We start from the raw sequence: 18,045 nt of genomic DNA on the forward strand, positions 1-18,045 counted from the left end.
CTGTGTCCCAAAGATTTTGGACCATTGTGTGTTCATTTTCATTTTCTCAGTGTATTTTTTTTTAAGTTTCTCTTTGATGTCTTCATTGACCCATTGGTTGTTTAGTGCCATGTTGTTGAGCCTTCACATGTTTGTGTTTTTCCAGTTTTTCTCTTGGGATTGATTTTTAGTTTCATATTGTGGTCAGAAAAGATACTTGGTATGATTATAATCTTAAATTTATTGAGACTTGTTTTGTGGCCTAACATGTGATCTATTCTGGAGAATGTTCTACGTGCACTTGAAAAGAATGTGTATTCTGTTGTTTTGGGTGGAATGTTCTATATATGTCTGTGTTAAGTCCATCTGGTCTAATGTGTCTTTCAGAAACACCATTTCCTTATTGATTCTCTGCCTGGATGACCTATCCATTGATGTAAGTAGGGTGTTAAAGTTTCTGACTATTATTGTATTACTGTCAGTTTCTCCCTTCTTGTCTGCTAACTAATGTTTGCTTTATTTATTTAGGTGCTCCAATGTCAGATGCATAGATATTTATAATTGTTACATTCTCTTGTTGGGTTGATCCCTTTATAGTTACATAATGCTCTTCTTTGTCTCTTATTACAGTCCGTGTTAAAGTCTGTTTCATCTGATAAGTATTGGTGCTCCCAGGTTTTTTTTTTTTTCCGTAATTGAGTTTTTATTGTTTGTTCTGGGGATCAGAACAGACATTTCAATTTGTACACACTTCTAGACATATGTACCGAACAGTTTGAAAAATCATGTAGTTGTGATTTCTTTTTCTAAAGGTTATTTCAGTGACCTTGCAGCTTAAAATTTGGAGGCAAATTTTTCTTAACAGCAATATATTCAAATGTTGGTATGCTGTTACATTGTTAAGTCCCATTATTTCACAATTTAATATTATATACATTACATACTCAAATTTTCAGTCTGGCACAGCACATTAGCAAAGTTACTAGGAAAACTGGACCAAATCCAAGATGTTACAGAGGGCACAAAATTCTGACAGGGAGAGGCAAGATCAAGGAGTGGTCTTCTTTAGGAATCAATTCTGTCAAAAACAACATTGGAATAGAAGTAATTTAAGATGTTCAAGACCTAGTAAACTCATGACTGACTCCAAATTGCCATTTAGTATGCTTGGCATTATAGGATATAAAAACTACCCCATCTATGGAATGAATGTTAAACTGACACCCAAGATAATCAAAGCATCCCATATTCAATATCCCACTATTTTCTGGTTGTACCAAAAAATAAAAATTAACAACTAGCAAATGATTTCACCTTTTTAAAAAAGCATTTACACTTAAATAATGGTATGAGGTGGGATTCCCTCCTTCCTAAAAATGTTTGTGGAGCTACTAAAGAACTTGGGTTCACAAAATAGTTAATAAAAATATTCCTCTGGATTGTATACGTAGGGAGACAGGGACCACTACTAATAAGACATGGTATATGATATTAATCAGACTTGGCTTCTTTCTCTCCTGCTTCATCAGAGGCTAGACTCCCCTCATTTTCAGTTTTTCCATTTTCTGTAGGTAAGTTTCCTTTTGTTTCTTGGTTAGCCACTTTAGCCTGTTTTCCCTTTGCTTTCCTTTTCCCCTTTACTTTTTTTTTGTCTGAAGATTTATCCTTTTCTTCCTCCTTTTTTGGCTTCTTTTCCACTTTTGTGGGTGCAGGTTTGGCTGACAGCCTCACCAGTTTCCTCTTGGGCTACTCCTTTGCCACCCCCTCAGTGGAGCTGACCTTCCTCTTGGGCATTGTGGCAGTAGGGTAGGTGCATGCTGGGTGCCTGCAGGTCACAGAGTGCTGAGAGCCTTTAAAAAGTCGGGCTGCCTGGTTGCAGCCACTCCTCCCACACCCAAGCTGCTCCGACATACCCCAGATTTTTTTGCTTTAGTTTGCATGGAATATCGTTTTTCAGTCCTTCACTTCAATCTGAAGTGAGTCTCTTATAGGCAGCATATAGGTAGGTCTTGTTTTTTTAATCTATTCTTCACCCTATGTCGTTAGATTGGAACATTTAGACCACTCACGTTTAAAGTAATCCTTGATAGGGGTACCTGGGTGGCTCAGTTAGTTGCGCTTCTTCTGACTCTTGATTTCTGCTCAGGTCATGATCTTGAACCCCTCGTTGGGCCCTGCCCTGAGCATGGAGCCTGCTTGAGATTTTCTCTCTCCCTCTTTCTCTCTGCTCCTCTTGTGCATGCATGCGCTCTTTTGTTCGCTGTCTCTGTCTCTCTCTCCAAATAAACATTAAAAAAAAAATTGTTGCTAGGTATGTGCTTAGCGCCATTTTTTGTTAATTGTCTTCTGGTTATTGTGTAGTTTTTCTCAGTTCCTTTCTTGATCTCTTTCCCTGTGATTGAGAACTTTCTTTAGTGTTATGCTTGGCTTTCTTTCTCTTTTTTTGTGTATCTTTAAAGGTTTTTGGTTTGTGGCTACCATGAGTTTCATATTTGACATCCTAAGTGTAACAGTCTGTAGTAAGTTGATGGTCACTTAAGTTCAAACACACTTTGAGAGAACCTCATTTTTACTCCCACATTTTATGTATACGTTGCCATATTTTACATCTTTTTTATTTTGTTACTCTTAAGTAATTTTTTAGGACATAATAGATTTTACTACTTGTGTTTTTTAACGTTCATACTAGCTTTATAAATGATTGCTGTACTAACTTTACTGTATGTTTGCTTCTATTTTTACTCTTGAAATTTTTTCCTTTTCTAATTATGGTCATTTCTTTTCCACTTAAAGTCCCTTCAACGTTTATTATAATACCAGTTTAGTGGTGGTGAACTCCTTTAACTTTTGCTTGTCTGGAAAACTGTTATCTCTCCTTCAATTCTGAATGATAATGTTGTTGGGTAGAATATTCCTGGATGTAGGTTATTTACGTTTCAGCACTTTGTATATATCATGCCAGTCCCTTCTGGCCTGCAAAGTTGCTGCTTTTAAAATTCTTTATCTTTGATCTTTGATGATATTTTAATGTATGTCATGTTGTGGACCTCCTTTGGTCCATCTTGTTTGGGACTCTGGTTGCTTTCTGTACCTGGATGTCTGTTTCCTTCCCCAGGTTAGGGAAGTTTTCAGCTATTATTTTTGTCAAATAAGTTTTCTGCCCCTTTCTCTCCTTTCTTTCTGGGACCTCTGAAATGTGAATGTATGTTTGCTTGATATTGTCCAAAAGATCCCTTAGCCTACCCTCATTTTGTAAAATTCTTCCTCTTCCTTTTCTTCTTCCTCCTCCTCGTCCTCCTTTTTTATTGCTGTTCAGTTTAGGTCCTTTCTATTATCTTGTCTTCCAGTTTGCTGATTCATTCTTTTGCATCTTCTAATCTGTTGATTCCCTCTAGTGTATTTTTTATTTCAGTTGTTGTATTCTTTTTTTTAAGTTTACTTATTTATTTAGAGAAAGAGGAGAGAGAATCCCAACCCGGGCACATGCTGTCAGCACAGAGCCCCATGCAGGGCTGGATATCATGAACCGTGAGATCATGACCTGAGCTGAAATCAAGAGTCACATGCTTAACCCCAGTTTTTAAGTAATCTCAACACTCAACATGGGGCTCAAGCTTACAACCCCAAGGTCAAGAGTTGCATGCTCTACCAACTGAACTGGCCAGGCACCCCTTGGGTGTGTTTTAATCTATGGCTGTTTCTCATATAATTTTTAGGACAATTAGGTAAGCAATTTTCATGCTGCTTTCCAGTGCTTTCCAAGTCATGTTTATAGTACAATAAGTAAATATTTGGAATAATAGTATGAAACCTGAAAGAAGCATATAAATGCAAATAATACTTTCTCATATTTGGAGAGGACACCAAATGCATCTTTTTGGTGATTTAAAACCAAAATAGGAAATAAGATTTAAATATATAAAATAAGCCAATTGCATTACTGATTTTGTCCTAAAAAGGACCACTTATCATATTATACATGTGACATTGTTATATCATTATATCTCCTTCCATCTAAGATACTTAAAAGTCGTTCCATAAGATTCCTAGTTTTGTAGTTCTTAACAAATCTGAGTATGTGGAAAATTCGTTGGGTGGAAAATACTGATAGTTCAGGCTCTGAAATCCAAGTGCTTGTACTGTATGTCATCTGATCTTGGTTAAGCTTTGTAACCTTCCCAGGCCCCAGTTTTCTCATCCGTGAAATGAATACAGTAAGATTTTCTACCTCAGAGTGTAGTCATGAGAATTAAATGGGATAATGTTTTTAAAATACTTAGCACAATACTGAGTAGTTCATTTGGTTACAGATACATTTTGTAAATATTGTGTAAGTATTCTTCACATTCTTGAATCCTATCCATTCTTGAATTCCATAGAATAAGGACCAAATTCTGTAGTCTCTGTTATAAAGAGAGTTTGTTTCTGTTAGGTTTTTTTATTTCACATTTTGCTGTTTATCTTTTCATACCTTCTCCCCACACTTTCAGGTCTTTGAACTTGTTTCTCCTTCCTAGAAGTTTTAAGTACAATGAAAATAACCATCCTCTTCACTTAAGAGTATGGGACTAAAAGTCATTTTTTGTGTGTGTGATACTTCTTTCAAAACCACTCTTCCTTCCCAACCCTCAATTTCCATAGCATTCTCTCTTGTTTCAAATATATTACTTATCTTTATGGTGTGGTAATTATTTTACTGCACAGCTGTTTTCCACACTGGGTTTTCCTTGCTGAATAAATGATTGTTTTGTGATAAAAATGAATAGGAAATCACACAGCTGAGCTAGCTAGAACTTTGTGTAAAGTAAAAGCATATATGCTCTGATCCTTAAAGCGCACAGTCTGTAGGACATCTGTGTTGATTGTGTAGAGCAGTTTATGCTTACTTCTTGTTTTTCAACTTTCTTTGGAGAAAAAATTATCCCAGTTGAGTAACTCCTCATTTGGATATTAAGATACGAGAAATTATGTCTAAGATGGGCACAATTTTATCTGTCCTTAAACTATACTGCATGCTGCCACTTAACTAGTGAACTATTCTTGTTCTGCTTAGCAAGCTTTTCAGATAAAACATGTAGGAGAAAGAATCTCATGTGGATATACGTATGCATACTTGCAGTTTGCAATGTGGGAATAACCCATACTTTCCTTTTGGAGAGGAAATACCAACATTTCAGCTATCAGCAGCGTGACTGGTATGATGTTTGCTGTTATTTTGGAAAAGGGTTGAATTCAGAGAGGAAAAAGTAAACCCCATTAAAGGAAGAAAACTTTTTCTTCATTACAAGAAGAAAGTATATCTTCCACCAGAAGCAGCAGAAATTAAGTATGGTTCTAAGGACCTGCCACCTTTTTGGGATATGTAGGTAGCATAGTCCTTTCTTATTTTTGGACTCTATTGACAGGCTGGGAAAGATTCTAACTTAAGAGTAGGAGTTGTCCTATATGGTTAGAAAAAAATTTTAAATATTTTTAATGTTTATTATTTTTGAGAGGAAGAGAGACAGAGCGTGATCAGGGGGAGGGGCAGAGAGAAAGGAAGACACAGAATCCAAAGCAGACTTGAGGCTTATGGGTGTCAGCACAGAGCCCGACGTGGGGCTCGAACTCATGAACTGTGAGATCATGACCTGAGCTGAAGTCGGATGCTTAACTGGCTGAGCCACCCAGGGGCCCTGCTTAGAAATTTTTAAGTTGGTATTGGTGAAAATTGTCTGATAGCTTTCACCTACTCAGATTGTAGTACACACATTCATTTTTGCCTACCTCTCCTATAATCCTAGATATAAAAAAATTGCTAGGCATACCAAACTCTAACATTAGTTGAGAACAATTGGAAGCTTTTCATTGTAAAACCAGTAAAGCAGAAATACAGTGATAGAAGACCAGAACCAGAAAAACACACACTTTTCCTTAATACTCACGTTGTCTGAAATACAGCAAAATGGACTTTATAGGCATTGATTGATACAGGGAGGGAGGCTAGAAGTTTTGGAGAAAAGCAGGCATAGTAAAACATGGATTCTGTGGTTTAATCACCTATGTTTACATCTCAATTCATTATTTACTATGTTACTTGGGAAAATTACTTAAATTCCTTCTACTTCAATTCCTCACCTATAATATTCTTGGAACAGTGACTGACACAGTAAGCAATAAAATATTATTCCAAGCAAGGAATAGTAAATAAAATTTTTTTCAGTAGTCCTTAATTATGTAAGATACATGAAATTCCATTATAGTCTTTATTTAGAATGCTGTATTTGGTGTTTTATTTCAAACTTAAAAATGTTTAAAAGGATTTTTTAGGTTCTCTTATGATATGCAGCCCCTCTTACCCTGTTTTTCCCATGAGGTCTTAAAAGGTTTCAGCCACAATTTCTCCTTCCACAGTGTTTTTCAGGAACATAACTCTCAGATGGGGAAGTAATGATGAACCTAACAGCAAAAGTAGATGTACAGAGCAAGTAAGTTCCCTAACTAATGGAGTAACTGGCTGCTTCTCTTAGGTGTTAGAGTTGGGGACACAATGATGAACAAAACAAACATAACTTGCACCCTCACAGAGCTAACTAACATCTACTAGCTTTTACTTGGACTGAGTACTTAACCTTTTTGATCCTATAAAATGTAGATGATACCTACCTCATAGAATTGTTTGGATGGGTTTAAATGAGATAGTATTAAGAGAATGTAGTACAAGGTACTGGGACACGGTAAGTACTGAAATGTTAATTCCGGGGCCCCTGGGGGGCTCAGTCAGTTAAGCATCTAACTTTGGCTCAGGTTATGATCTCGCAGTTCATGTGTTCGGGCCCCGGGTTGGGCTCTCTGCTGACAGCTCAGAGCCTGGAGCCTGGTTCAGATTCTGTGTCTCCCTGTCTCTCTGCCTCTCCCTCACATGCTCTCTCTCTCAAAAATAAAAAAACAAAAACATTTTAAAAAGTTTTTTTAATGGGTACTATTGCAGTTGCACAACAAACAACTACTGGTATGGGAAGAATATAGTGGAGCATGCCTTAAAACTTCTGTAATAGTCTTGTAATGAATTGTACTTGGAGTTTTTGATAATTTATAGTTTGGGAAGCTATAAAACTTGCTATTTATATATGTAAGTGGAAGTGCTGATAAGAAAAAAATAATGGGTATTAAGTATTTAAAAATGTTTATCCTTTCCATAAAAATGGTTTCACAACTTTTTCTAAAACTTAATAGCTTCGGTTGATTTCAAATGCTTTATAGATATCAACTTATTTAATATTCTTATGAATTCTGTGAAATAGTCACTACGATTTTTTATACTTTATAAATAAGGAAACTGAGGCAGAGAGATTAAGCATCTTGCCCAAAGCCACACTGGCTCTAAGTAGTAGTACTTGGATGCAGCTCCTAGAATCTGGTTTCAGAGTCCATGCCCTTTACCAGTATTTTATGCTGCCTCTAAAAGAAAAGAGTTTTTAAACATTGCCCCAGTATGCTCATTCTAAATACATCTCTCTTGCTCATTTATTCAATGGGACATTTGTATTTTATATTCTTTTAAAAAGCTGTCATGGATGCACTGGTAGAAGATGATATCTGCATTCTGAATCATGAAAAAGCACATAGGAGAGATACGGTGACTCCAATCTCAATATATTCAGGAGATGAGTCTGTTGCTTCACATTTTGCCCTTGTCACTGCATATGAAGACATCAAAAAACGACTTAAGGATTCAGAGAAAGAGAACTCTTTCTTAAAGAAAAGAATAAGATTTTTGGAAGAAAAGGTAATTATTATCTTTATTATATTTTATGACTTAAAGAATAATTTAAAATACTTGACGTTTTAAATAGTTTTCTATCCTGTCTTCCATGGTTTACTAAATTTCCAAGAATAACTCACTTCTAATCTTAAAACCCTGGGCATACTGCACTTATCATACTTTACATATAATGTACATGATGAATATTTGTAGAATATTCAACTTGGAATAGCAATAACAACTTCCAATAACAACTTGGAATAGATTTTTCTTTTTTCAGATTGCTGTACCTTCATAAACTGTGTTTTATTCGGCATGTTAATATGTGTGCAAAAAATTATATGCCAACAAAGGAAATTAAGTGTCAAAGGAGGAAGCTCCTGTAACATTATTCTAATATGTTTAAAAATGTCTTCACCAGAATTGACATACATCTTCTTTACCTGAACATTCTCTTTTGTTTTTCAACACACAGAATAATGCTTTCAACTGATAATGTCATCTGTTTACCTTTTTCATGCAGAAACCTGACACTCCTAAATGTTATAGAATATTTAAGCTTGATAGCTGATCCCATTATAAATCATCACATCTACTTGGCTTTGGATAGTGGAACTCTTCAGAGTTCCACTATAAGTTCCATATAAGTGGAACACTTATATTTTTGTTTTTGAGTTTTAAAGTTTTAACTTAGTTTTATGTTTCTTTGGATTAGATAATTTTATTTGTATTTTATGAACAGCAGCTTCGCCAAAGGGAAAGGAAATGGATTCTTAGCTGCCAAGGAAATGAATTATCTTGTTACAAAAACTGTAGGATGGGGCTTGGTAGAGTTTGATTCATCTAGGGGAAGTACGAGAAAGGAAGTCAGTTGTAAAAATCATGATTTCTTTGAATTCCTATGCATTTTCTTTAATGATAATCAAATAAATTTGTGATATACTGGGATAGAGTGAGGAAAGGTAACATTTTGGAGTTCATAGTTATGTTTATTTTTAAATTAAGTAGAAAAATGTGATTTGGTATAGTTAACATTGGAGATAGTTCTGTACTTTGTGACCAATAATCCTATTAATTTCTATTCTGGAATAATCTAGTACTAAGTGAATTAACACGTTTATTCTCTAAAAAGCCAGGTATACCTTCATTTCTCACTTTTTCTGATGATGGAAATGAAATACTACTGGCTTGGAAAACCATCTTTGTACTATAAAAGAATGATGTAGTATTTTAGTATGATGAATTAATATATGCTATAAGACAGAAAACACTGATTAAAAGCATAAAGTAGAGCACTTTAAAAATACTTACCTGTATTTTTTTTCTTTCTTAATCAATAAAGCTTAATTGTTGGAAGTGAAATGTTTTATTTAATTATAGTCCAGGCTTTATCCCTGCATTACAAAAAAAGTAAGGTGTAGAGTCATCAGAAGACTGGCTTCTTTGTGTGTGTGTGTGTGTGTATAGAATTCCTTCTTAAGCTTTCTCTTCTAATTTCATTCTCTTAGCTTATAGGAGCTCGATTAGATGAAGAAACAAGTTCTGTGGGACGTGAACAAGTAAATAAGGCCTATCATGCCTATCGAGAGGTTTGCATTGATAGAGATAATTTGAAAAGCAAATTGGATAAAATGGTAAGTTGGTTTAAAAAGAATATCTATATATTGGGAATGAGTTTCTTCTTCAGGAAGCTTAAAATTAGAAATAAATATTTATATTTATTAAATTAAAAATTGAAAATATACATGCTCAGGGCAAAAATAGCAATTTTTAATAGTAATATTTGTAACTTATTTCTGTGCAAAATAAATACTTTGTATGTAATGATGTTTAGGACTTAAATATGTCTAACGCCACTAACTTATTTTTAAAAATCATGACATAGTAGGATTTGTCAATGTTTTAAAAATGAAAAGAAAAAAGAAAAAAAGCTAGTGAATAATATCCTAAGTTTGAAAGACAGAGAGATTAGCGAAAAACTGGGTTCATTTTCCCACCTCACTTTTTAAAAGGCCTGAATCGGTTTTTTTCATCTACCTGAAAATTAATATATATCAAGCTACAGATTATACCAAATGTAATTTGGCATTTTCCCTACTTAACTAGAATAAAGACAACTCTGAATCTTTGAAAGTATTGAATGAACAGCTACAATCTAAAGAAGTAGAACTTCTCCAGCTAAGGACAGAGGTGGAAACTCAGCAGGGTATGCCACTTATTTGTTACAAATGTTATAATGGAATCAGTACAGTTTTCCATTTATGTGTTATATCCATTACCAGTTTTCTTTATCTGTATGCTAAGGCCTTAACTTATTTTATAATTTTAGGCTTACGTTAATTTCTCTGATCTGCTTTCACAAAATATCAACCCCTTTTAACTTTTCCTTAGATATAAATTGCACTTTTCCTAGAGAAAATTTGATGGTTTTTATTCAGGGCTAGTTTGTGATGAAGTAGATGAAGAAAGGAGTAGAACCCCATCCTTGTCAAAACGTCTTGCCTGCTGGTATGTCCTGGCTTTTCCTTTCTAATGAACTTTTGCCTGCTATTAGACACCTGTCATGGAGTAGTTACAATTCCTTTTTTTTTTTTTTTTTTTTTTTAATTTCTGAAGGCTGTTAAAATGTGCAGATGCAATGCTGGAGTGAAAAATTAGTTATGGAACAATATGGGTATTGGCCTGTTCCCATAAACATTCTGATGAGCCAAACTGAAGAGTAGGCCTCTGAGGGAGACCTTTTGATAGGAAATTGAGATGAGCTCTCTTATAATAGCTGGTTGGGGATTTTTCTAGGTAGGGAGTCTAAAGCATTTAGTCAAGAGTAAGTCAGTATACAGTTGTATTGAGTTTCTGCAGTGGAATGTTCATCAGTAAATCATTTTGACATCATGTTCTAGGCCTTATGGTCATACTCTCTAGGGGGACTAGATGGAGTGATTAGCTACATGAGCTTCAGTTTCCTCACTTCATTTACTTTTATCACTGTCTTAACCTTGACTTACATAGGTAGATTATTGACTTGTCTACAATTTGATTAGTGTCGTATATTTTAAAGTTCCAGACTTACAAACTTGTACTTTAATGTAAATAGAAAATCAGGGACAGGGATGATTAATACATTTTAAAACAAGATTGGCAGGTTTTATATTCTCATTAGCATAGATCTTTGAACGTAATTATTGTTTTTTAAAAACTTACTTGTGCATGTTTTATATTAGTTTTTGTATTATGTACATTTTACTATGGAATTGCAACAAATGTAGAAGGCAGAAATAACAATTTTAACGTCTATCCTTTTTTTTAGTGATAAGGAATTTAAATCCACCTTCATCAAACTGGGAGGTGGAAAAGTTGAGCTGTGACTTGAAGATCCATGGTTTGGAACAAGAGCTGGAACTGATGAGGAAAGAATGTAGTGATCTCAAAATACAGCTACAGAAAGCCAAACAAATGGTACTACAGAATTATTAAATTGAGAAGTTCAGTATTTAGTACTGTGTACTATTTGTAGGATTTGTAACTAAGGATTAAATTGTAGAGTTAACTTATATTGTTGCTACTTAGAGAGTTACAGTCTCTGAAAAATTCACCTTTATCTTCCATTTTAGCCATTTTGTGTAAAATTTGATATACTGTATACTTCTAGCATAATCCCAGAATTTATAATTTTGTTTTAAAAAGCTCACTTAAAAAAAACCTTAGTTTATTAATTTATTAAAGCTATTCTTTTAAACTCCTTTCCTTCAGTTTCCTTAAGTCATTTTTTTCTGTAAAGCTTAAAGAGAACTCAAGTTTTAAGTTTATCGTTTTGTTTAATAATTTGATTAATGTAGACACTACAAGATACAACTTAATTTTTAGGATTCTTTTTTAAGAAGGAAAAACTTGTCTACTAATTTTTAGAAGTTTAATACTTTTGGGACAACTTTAATTTTTAGCAAATAGCTGAGGTTGTAAGGATTGGGAAAAAGCAAAAACAAAAAGCCCCACTGAGCTGCTAAAGTACAGTTAGCCTAAAGTCATCCACTAAAACACAAGTTGCCTCTCAGGTCCTCACCTGATCTGTTTACCAGAACTTTACATTGGGTTCTAACAAACTTGATTACAAGGTTAGATGTCATGACAGATAGTACTGAATAGAAAAAGAAGAAATAATAAGAGTGTGAGAGCACGTGCACCATATGCAAAATAGTTGTTACAAATAATAGCCAAACTATGGAAAGAGCCCAAATGTCCATCAACTGATGAATGATAAAGAAGAGGTGGTATATATACACAATGGAATATTACTCAGCCATCAAAAAGAATGAAATCTTGCCATTTGCAATGACATGAATGGAGATAGAGTGTATTATGCTAAGCCAAGTCAGAGAAAGACAAATACAGTATCATATGATTTCACTTGTATGGAATTTAAGAAATAAAAGATGAACGTGGTGGTGGGGTGGGGAAGAGAGGGAAACAAACCATAAGAGACTTTTAAGTATAGAGGACAGGTTGAGGGTTGATGGAGGGTGACAGGTCAGCTAGATGGATTATAGTTATTAAGGAGGGCACTTTTATGAAGGGCACTGAGTGTTGTATGTAAGTGGTGAATTACTAAATTCTGCTTCTGAAACCAATATTGCACTGTGTGTTAACAATTTAAAAATTTGGGAAAAAAATCTTAAAAAAATTGTTACAGAAATTGTAAAGGTTAGTAGTCTAGAGTCAAACAACCATTATATACATTTATGTATTTTAAATAAGTTAACCAGTTAGATAATTATTTCTCATCTTAACCATTTTGCCCATCAGAGCATTCTAACTCCATTGAGGAGCTGTGTCACCTACCCCTGGTTCCTCTTGGGATGCCAGTAACTGATAAGGGAACTACTTCCCATACTTCCTGACTGCCAGCCAGCATGCTTCCCCTGAATCCCAGCTGTCCTTAAATGGAACTGATAGTTCTCTCTTCTGTAATGTAGTCTTTATTGAGTGTGACCACCACTTGAGGATGAGCCAGGCATTAAGAATAATACAGCATTACCTTGGCCTTGGCCAAATGAATTCCTCTGAACTGGACAATGAGAACTTGCTTTCAAGCCCCCAGGCCTGAGAAAGGGGAAATACCACAGAAATTAATGTCAGTTCCTGTTGAGCAAAATGCTTTTTTTCCTACTTGACATCTGAAGTTAACCACTGCCATACCTTTGAACCTGTGATTACATACCGTAATTTCTTCAAAGGCTTCAAGCATCCTGTCCTACAAGCTTAGGTGCCATAGGCCCTGAAAAGCTAGCTAGATGGCTGCCTGACTGCTATGGTTGCTTGTTTATTTATATATGTTTTTTAATTTTATGTTTTAAAAATTTTTAATTTCAGTATAGTTAAGATACAATGTTATATTAGTTTTAGGTGTACAATACAGTGATTCAGCAATGCTATACCTTGCTAAGTACTCATCATGATAAGTGTACTCCTAATTCTCTTCACATATTTAACTCATCCCTACCCCTTTTGATAATCGTCCATTTGTTCTCTATGGTTAAGAGTCTGTTTTTGGTTTGTCTCTTTTTTTCTTTGTTTATTGGTTTTTAAATTCTACCGTGAGTGAAATCATATGATATTTGATTTTCTCTGACTGGGTTATTTCACTCTGCATCATACTCTTAGATCCATCTATGTTGTTGCAGAAGGCAAGATTCTCTTTTATGACTGAGTGATAGTCCATTTTATGCATGCACGCGCGCACACACACACACACACACACACATCCTCTATCCATATATTGATGTACACTGGGGCAGCTTCCATATCTTGGTTATTGTAAATAATGCTGCAATAGACATAGGGGTGCATATATCCCTTCCAATTAGTGTTTTCATATTCTTTGGGTAAATACCTAATAGTGGAATTACAGAATCATATGGCAATTCTATTTTTAATTTTTTGAGGAACCTCCATAGTGTTTTCAAAGTGGCTACACCAGTTTGCATCCCACCAGCACACATGAGGGTTCCTTTTTCTCCACATCCTTGTCGACACTTGTTTGTTTTTTATTTTAGCCATTCTGACAGGTGTGAGGTGATACCTTATTATGGTTTTGATTTGCATTTCCAGATGATGAGTGATGTTGAGTATCTTTTCATGTCTGTTGGTCATCTGGATGTCTTTGGAGAAATGTCTGTTAATACCTTTTGCCCGTTTTTAATTGGATTATTCCTTCTCATGTTCATGTGATGTATCATGTTGATTGGAGAATATTGAACCACACTTGCATCCTAGGAATAAAATCTAGTTGGTCATGGTGAATGATTTTTTTAATGTATAGTAGGATTCCTTTTGCTAGTGTTTTGTTAAGGATTTTTGCAGTTGTGTTCATCAGCAGTATTGGCCTGTACTTCCCTTTTTTGTGTAATGTCTATCTGGTTTTGGTATCAGGGTAATGTTGGCCTCATAGAATGAATTTGGAAGCTTTCTTACTTTTATTTTTTGGATTAGTTTGAGAGAAATAGGTATTAATTCTTCTTTAAATGTATAATAGAATTCGCCTCTGAAGCCATCCGGTCCTGGACTTGTGTTTGTTGGGAACTTTTTGATTAATTATTCAATTTCATGCCTGGTAATTGGTCTGTTCAAATTTTCTTTTTCTCCTGATTTCAATTTTGGGAGGTTGTATGTTTCTAGTAATTTCTCCCATTTTTTCTAGGTTTTCTAGTTTGTTGGGATATTATTTTTCATAATCTCTTACAATCCTGTGTATTTCTGTGGTGTCAGTTATTTCTCCTGTTTTATGTCTGATTTTGAGTCTTTTTTGTTTTTTGTTTTTATTGGTGAATCTTGCTGAAGGTTTATCAATTTTGTTGGTCTTTTCAAAGTACCAACTCCTGGTTTTCTTGATCTGCTCTGTTGGTTTTAGTTTTTAGTTTCTAATTAATTTGTTTCTGCTCTAATCTTTATTATTTCCTTCCATCTACTGGTTTGGGGTTTGGTTCTCCTTTTCAACTCTTTCAGGTATCAGGTTAGGTTGTTTGAGATTTTTCTTGCATTATCAGGTAGACCTGTATTGCTATAAATTTCCTTATTAATACAATAGCTTTTGCTGAATCCAAAAGATTTTGGGCTGTTGTATTTTCATTTCCATTTGTCTTCATGTATTTTTGGCTGCTTCTTTGATTTCTTAGTTGACCCACTGATTGCTTAGTAGCATGTTATTTAACCTCCATGTATTTTGGTTTTTGCAGATTTTCTCTTGTGGTTGATTTGTAGTTTCATAGTACTGTGGTTGGAAAAGATGCTTGCTGTGTCTTCAGTCTTTATGAATTTGTTGCACTTATTTTGTTGCCTGATATGAGATCTATTCTGGAGAATGTTCCATGTGTATTTGACAGGAATTGTGTATTTTGCCGTTTTAGGGTGGAATGTTCTGAATATATCAGCTAGATCCATCTGATACATTGTGTCATTCAAAGCCACTGTTTCCTTGCTGATTTGCTGTTTGGACGTTCTATCCATTGATATAAGTGGAATGTTAAAGTTCCCTACTATTGTATTACTATTGATTACTTCCTTTATGTTTGTTGTTATTTGCTATATGTATTTGGGTGCTTCCATGTTGAGTGCATAAATATTTACAATTCTTACTGTAATTGTTCCATTTATGATTATATAGTGTTCTTTTCCTGTTCTTTTTTTTTTAAAAATTTTTTATGTCTATTTATTTTGAGAGAGATCCAGACAGTGTGAACAGGAGAGGGGAGGAGAGAGAGAGAAAGAGAGAAAATCCCAAGCAGGCTCTGCACCATGAGTGCAGAGCCCAACACGGGCTCGAACCCATGAAACAGTGAGATAGTGACCTGAGCTGAAACTGGGAGTCAGATGCTTAACCGACTGAGCCACCCTGGCACCCCATGTCTTTGTTTAAAAGTCTATTTTATCCCATAAAAGTATTGCCAACCTGGCTTTTTTTTTCCCTGCCACCATTTGCATGACAAATGCTTTTCCATCCCTTTACTTTCAATCTGCATTTGTCTTTAGTTCTGTAATGAGTCTCTTGTAGGCAGCATATAGATGGATCTTTTCCTTTTTTATCCATTCCATCACCTAATGTCTTTTGATTGTACCATTCAGTCCATTTATATTCAAAGTAATTATTGATAGGTATGTACTTATTGCCATTTTATTACTTGTTTACAGTTGTTTTTATAGTTCTACTCTGTTACTTTCTTCTCTTGCACTCTCCTGGTTTGCTGACTTTCTGTAGTCATATACTTGGATTCCTTTCTCTTTACGTTTTGCATATCTATTAGTGGGTTTTGAGATTTGTGGTACTATTAGGTTTGCATGTAACGTAACATTTTATGCAGATAGCAGTCTATATTAAGTTAGTGGTCACTTAGGTTTCAATCCAGTATTTATTTCTCTCCACCTCATGTTTTAGGTAAATGGTGTCATACTTTACATCATTCTATTTTGTGAATCCCTTGGCTGAGTTTTATAGATATAAATTTTACTGTTTTTGTGCTCCTTTTATTATTCCTACTAATGGTCTTTCCTTTCCAAAGTGTCCCCTTTAACATTTCTTGTAGGGTTGGCTTAGTGGTGATGAATTCCTTTTACCTTTGTTTGGGAAACCATTTATCTCTTCTATTCTGAATGATATCTTTGCTCTGTAGCGTATTCTTGGCTGCAGGGTTTTTTCTTTCAGCACTTTTAATGTATCATGCTACTCCCTTCTGGCCTGCACACTTTCTGGTGAAAAATCAGCTGGTAGCCACATGGGGTTTCCCATGTATGTGTTTTGCTGCATTTAAAATTCTCTCTCACTGCCTTTTGCCATTGTCATTATAATGTGTCTTGCTTTGCACCTCTTGGCTAGATTTTATTGGGGGCTTTATGTGCCTCCTGTATCTGGATTTTGGTTTCTTCCCTCAGATGCAGGAAGTTTTCAGCTTTCCAAATTTATTTCTTCAAATAAACTTTCTGTCCCCTTTTCATTCTCTTCTTGTAGCATCCCTGTGATTCAAATGTTATTACACTTGATGGCATCACTGAATTCCCTAAATCTGTTTTCATTTATTATTATAATTTTATCTTTCTTCTCTTCAGCTTGATTGCTTTCCATTACTCTGGCTTCAGTTCGCTCATCCTTTCTTATTTTCTGGTGCACTGTTTCGTCTAGTACATTTCTAATTTCAGTTACTGAGTTCTTCATCTCTTATGGTTTATATTTTTATGGTTTCTATCTCTTTTGTAAGGGTCTCACTGAGGTCTTCCACTCTTCTCAAGTCTAGTGAGTATCTTTATGACCATTATTGTAAATACTCTACCACGCATATTAATCTCTGTTTTGTTTAGGTCTCTTGCTATGATCTAGGCCTTTTCTTTCTTTTGGGGCATAATCCTCTGTCTCTTAATTTTGTTTGTTTCTATGTCTTAGGGAAGTGAGCTATGTCTCCAGCTCTTGAAATAGTGGCGTTATAAAGAAGAGGTCCTGTGGTGCCAAGAAGTACAATGTCCCGTGTTCACCAGAACCTCACATTTCAGGCGCATCTCCTGTGTGTGCTCCTTACTGTTTGGGCCAAGCCACTTTTGCCTTCAGTCATCTGCAGTTGCCTTCTTTGCCTCTTGTGGGAAGGGTCTGGTCCCTCTGTTAGTGGGCCAGTCTAGGGCCACCTTGGGCTTTGGTCAAGGCAGACCAGGCTTTTCCCAGAGATGCAGTAGCACTGAACTTCAGGGTACTTTCCCTGTATTGTGTCTTAAGAAGCTTTTGTTGGTGGGTAGGCCCTGTAGTTAGACCAGATGTCTACCCCCCACTCCTCCAGCTGCAGCCAGTCTGGTGTCTGTGTGGTTATTTTCCCGTCTCCCCAGGACAGGAGTCACTTTTGGAGTGGTGCTGGCCCCTCCCAGGGCTGCCTGCACAGTGCCAGGGTTTTACCACTTTGGATGGGTTCTGGCCAAGGGCAATATTGAAAGGAGCAGATCCATAGGAGAATGTTGGGGCACGGCATATGGTGTTAGCACAGTTTGAGCAGGAGAGGTCTACAGTGGGAGGGGAGCTGGAGCTGCTTTTGAAAACTGCTTTATGGCTGGTGGGGGTGAGTCCCCAAGAGAGTGTGGGGGGCAGTATATTTAGTGCCAGCAAGGTCTTTGCTGGTCGGTTGTGGGAGGGTACCTGCTGCTGCCCAAAACTATGGAAGCTGGTTGGGTTGGAGAGGGCAGAACTGTAGAAGCGTGGGGCATGCTGTTAGCCAGCCAGGTGGAGAGGGTGCTGCACTGGTCCTGCACGTGTCTGTGTAAATAGGGTGGGGGGCCAGGGAGAGAAGCACCCACCAGCT

At 35.8% G+C, this 18,045-nt stretch overlaps 1 protein-coding gene and 1 pseudogene across 2 annotated transcripts in view; one reads left to right on the forward strand and one right to left on the reverse strand.

Annotated features, from left to right (window-relative positions):
- Window positions 1-18,045, forward strand: part of AZI2 (5-azacytidine induced 2) — a 38,570-nt gene that overhangs the window by 8,414 nt on the left and 12,111 nt on the right. The window contains exons 2-6 of one of the 2 annotated variants that reach the window (XM_047098723.1): window positions 6,373-6,446; window positions 7,527-7,747; window positions 9,232-9,357; window positions 9,830-9,929; window positions 11,031-11,179. In XM_047098723.1, the coding sequence (XP_046954679.1) occupies window positions 6,434-6,446; window positions 7,527-7,747; window positions 9,232-9,357; window positions 9,830-9,929; window positions 11,031-11,179 (609 nt within the window). In that variant the 5' untranslated portion in view covers window positions 6,373-6,433. The remainder of the gene's footprint in view (window positions 1-6,372; window positions 6,447-7,526; window positions 7,748-9,231; window positions 9,358-9,829; window positions 9,930-11,030; window positions 11,180-18,045) is intronic. The other variant, XM_047098724.1, reaches the window with a different exon arrangement.
- On the reverse strand, window positions 1,428-1,773 carry LOC124526034 (non-histone chromosomal protein HMG-14-like; annotated as a pseudogene).

The sequence above is a fragment of the Lynx rufus genome, unplaced genomic scaffold (genome assembly GCF_022079265.1).
Source record: "Lynx rufus isolate CCGP_SWC_20201006 ecotype Redwood Valley unplaced genomic scaffold, mLynRuf1.p SCAF_5, whole genome shotgun sequence".
Classification (NCBI taxonomy): domain Eukaryota; kingdom Metazoa; phylum Chordata; class Mammalia; order Carnivora; family Felidae; genus Lynx; species Lynx rufus.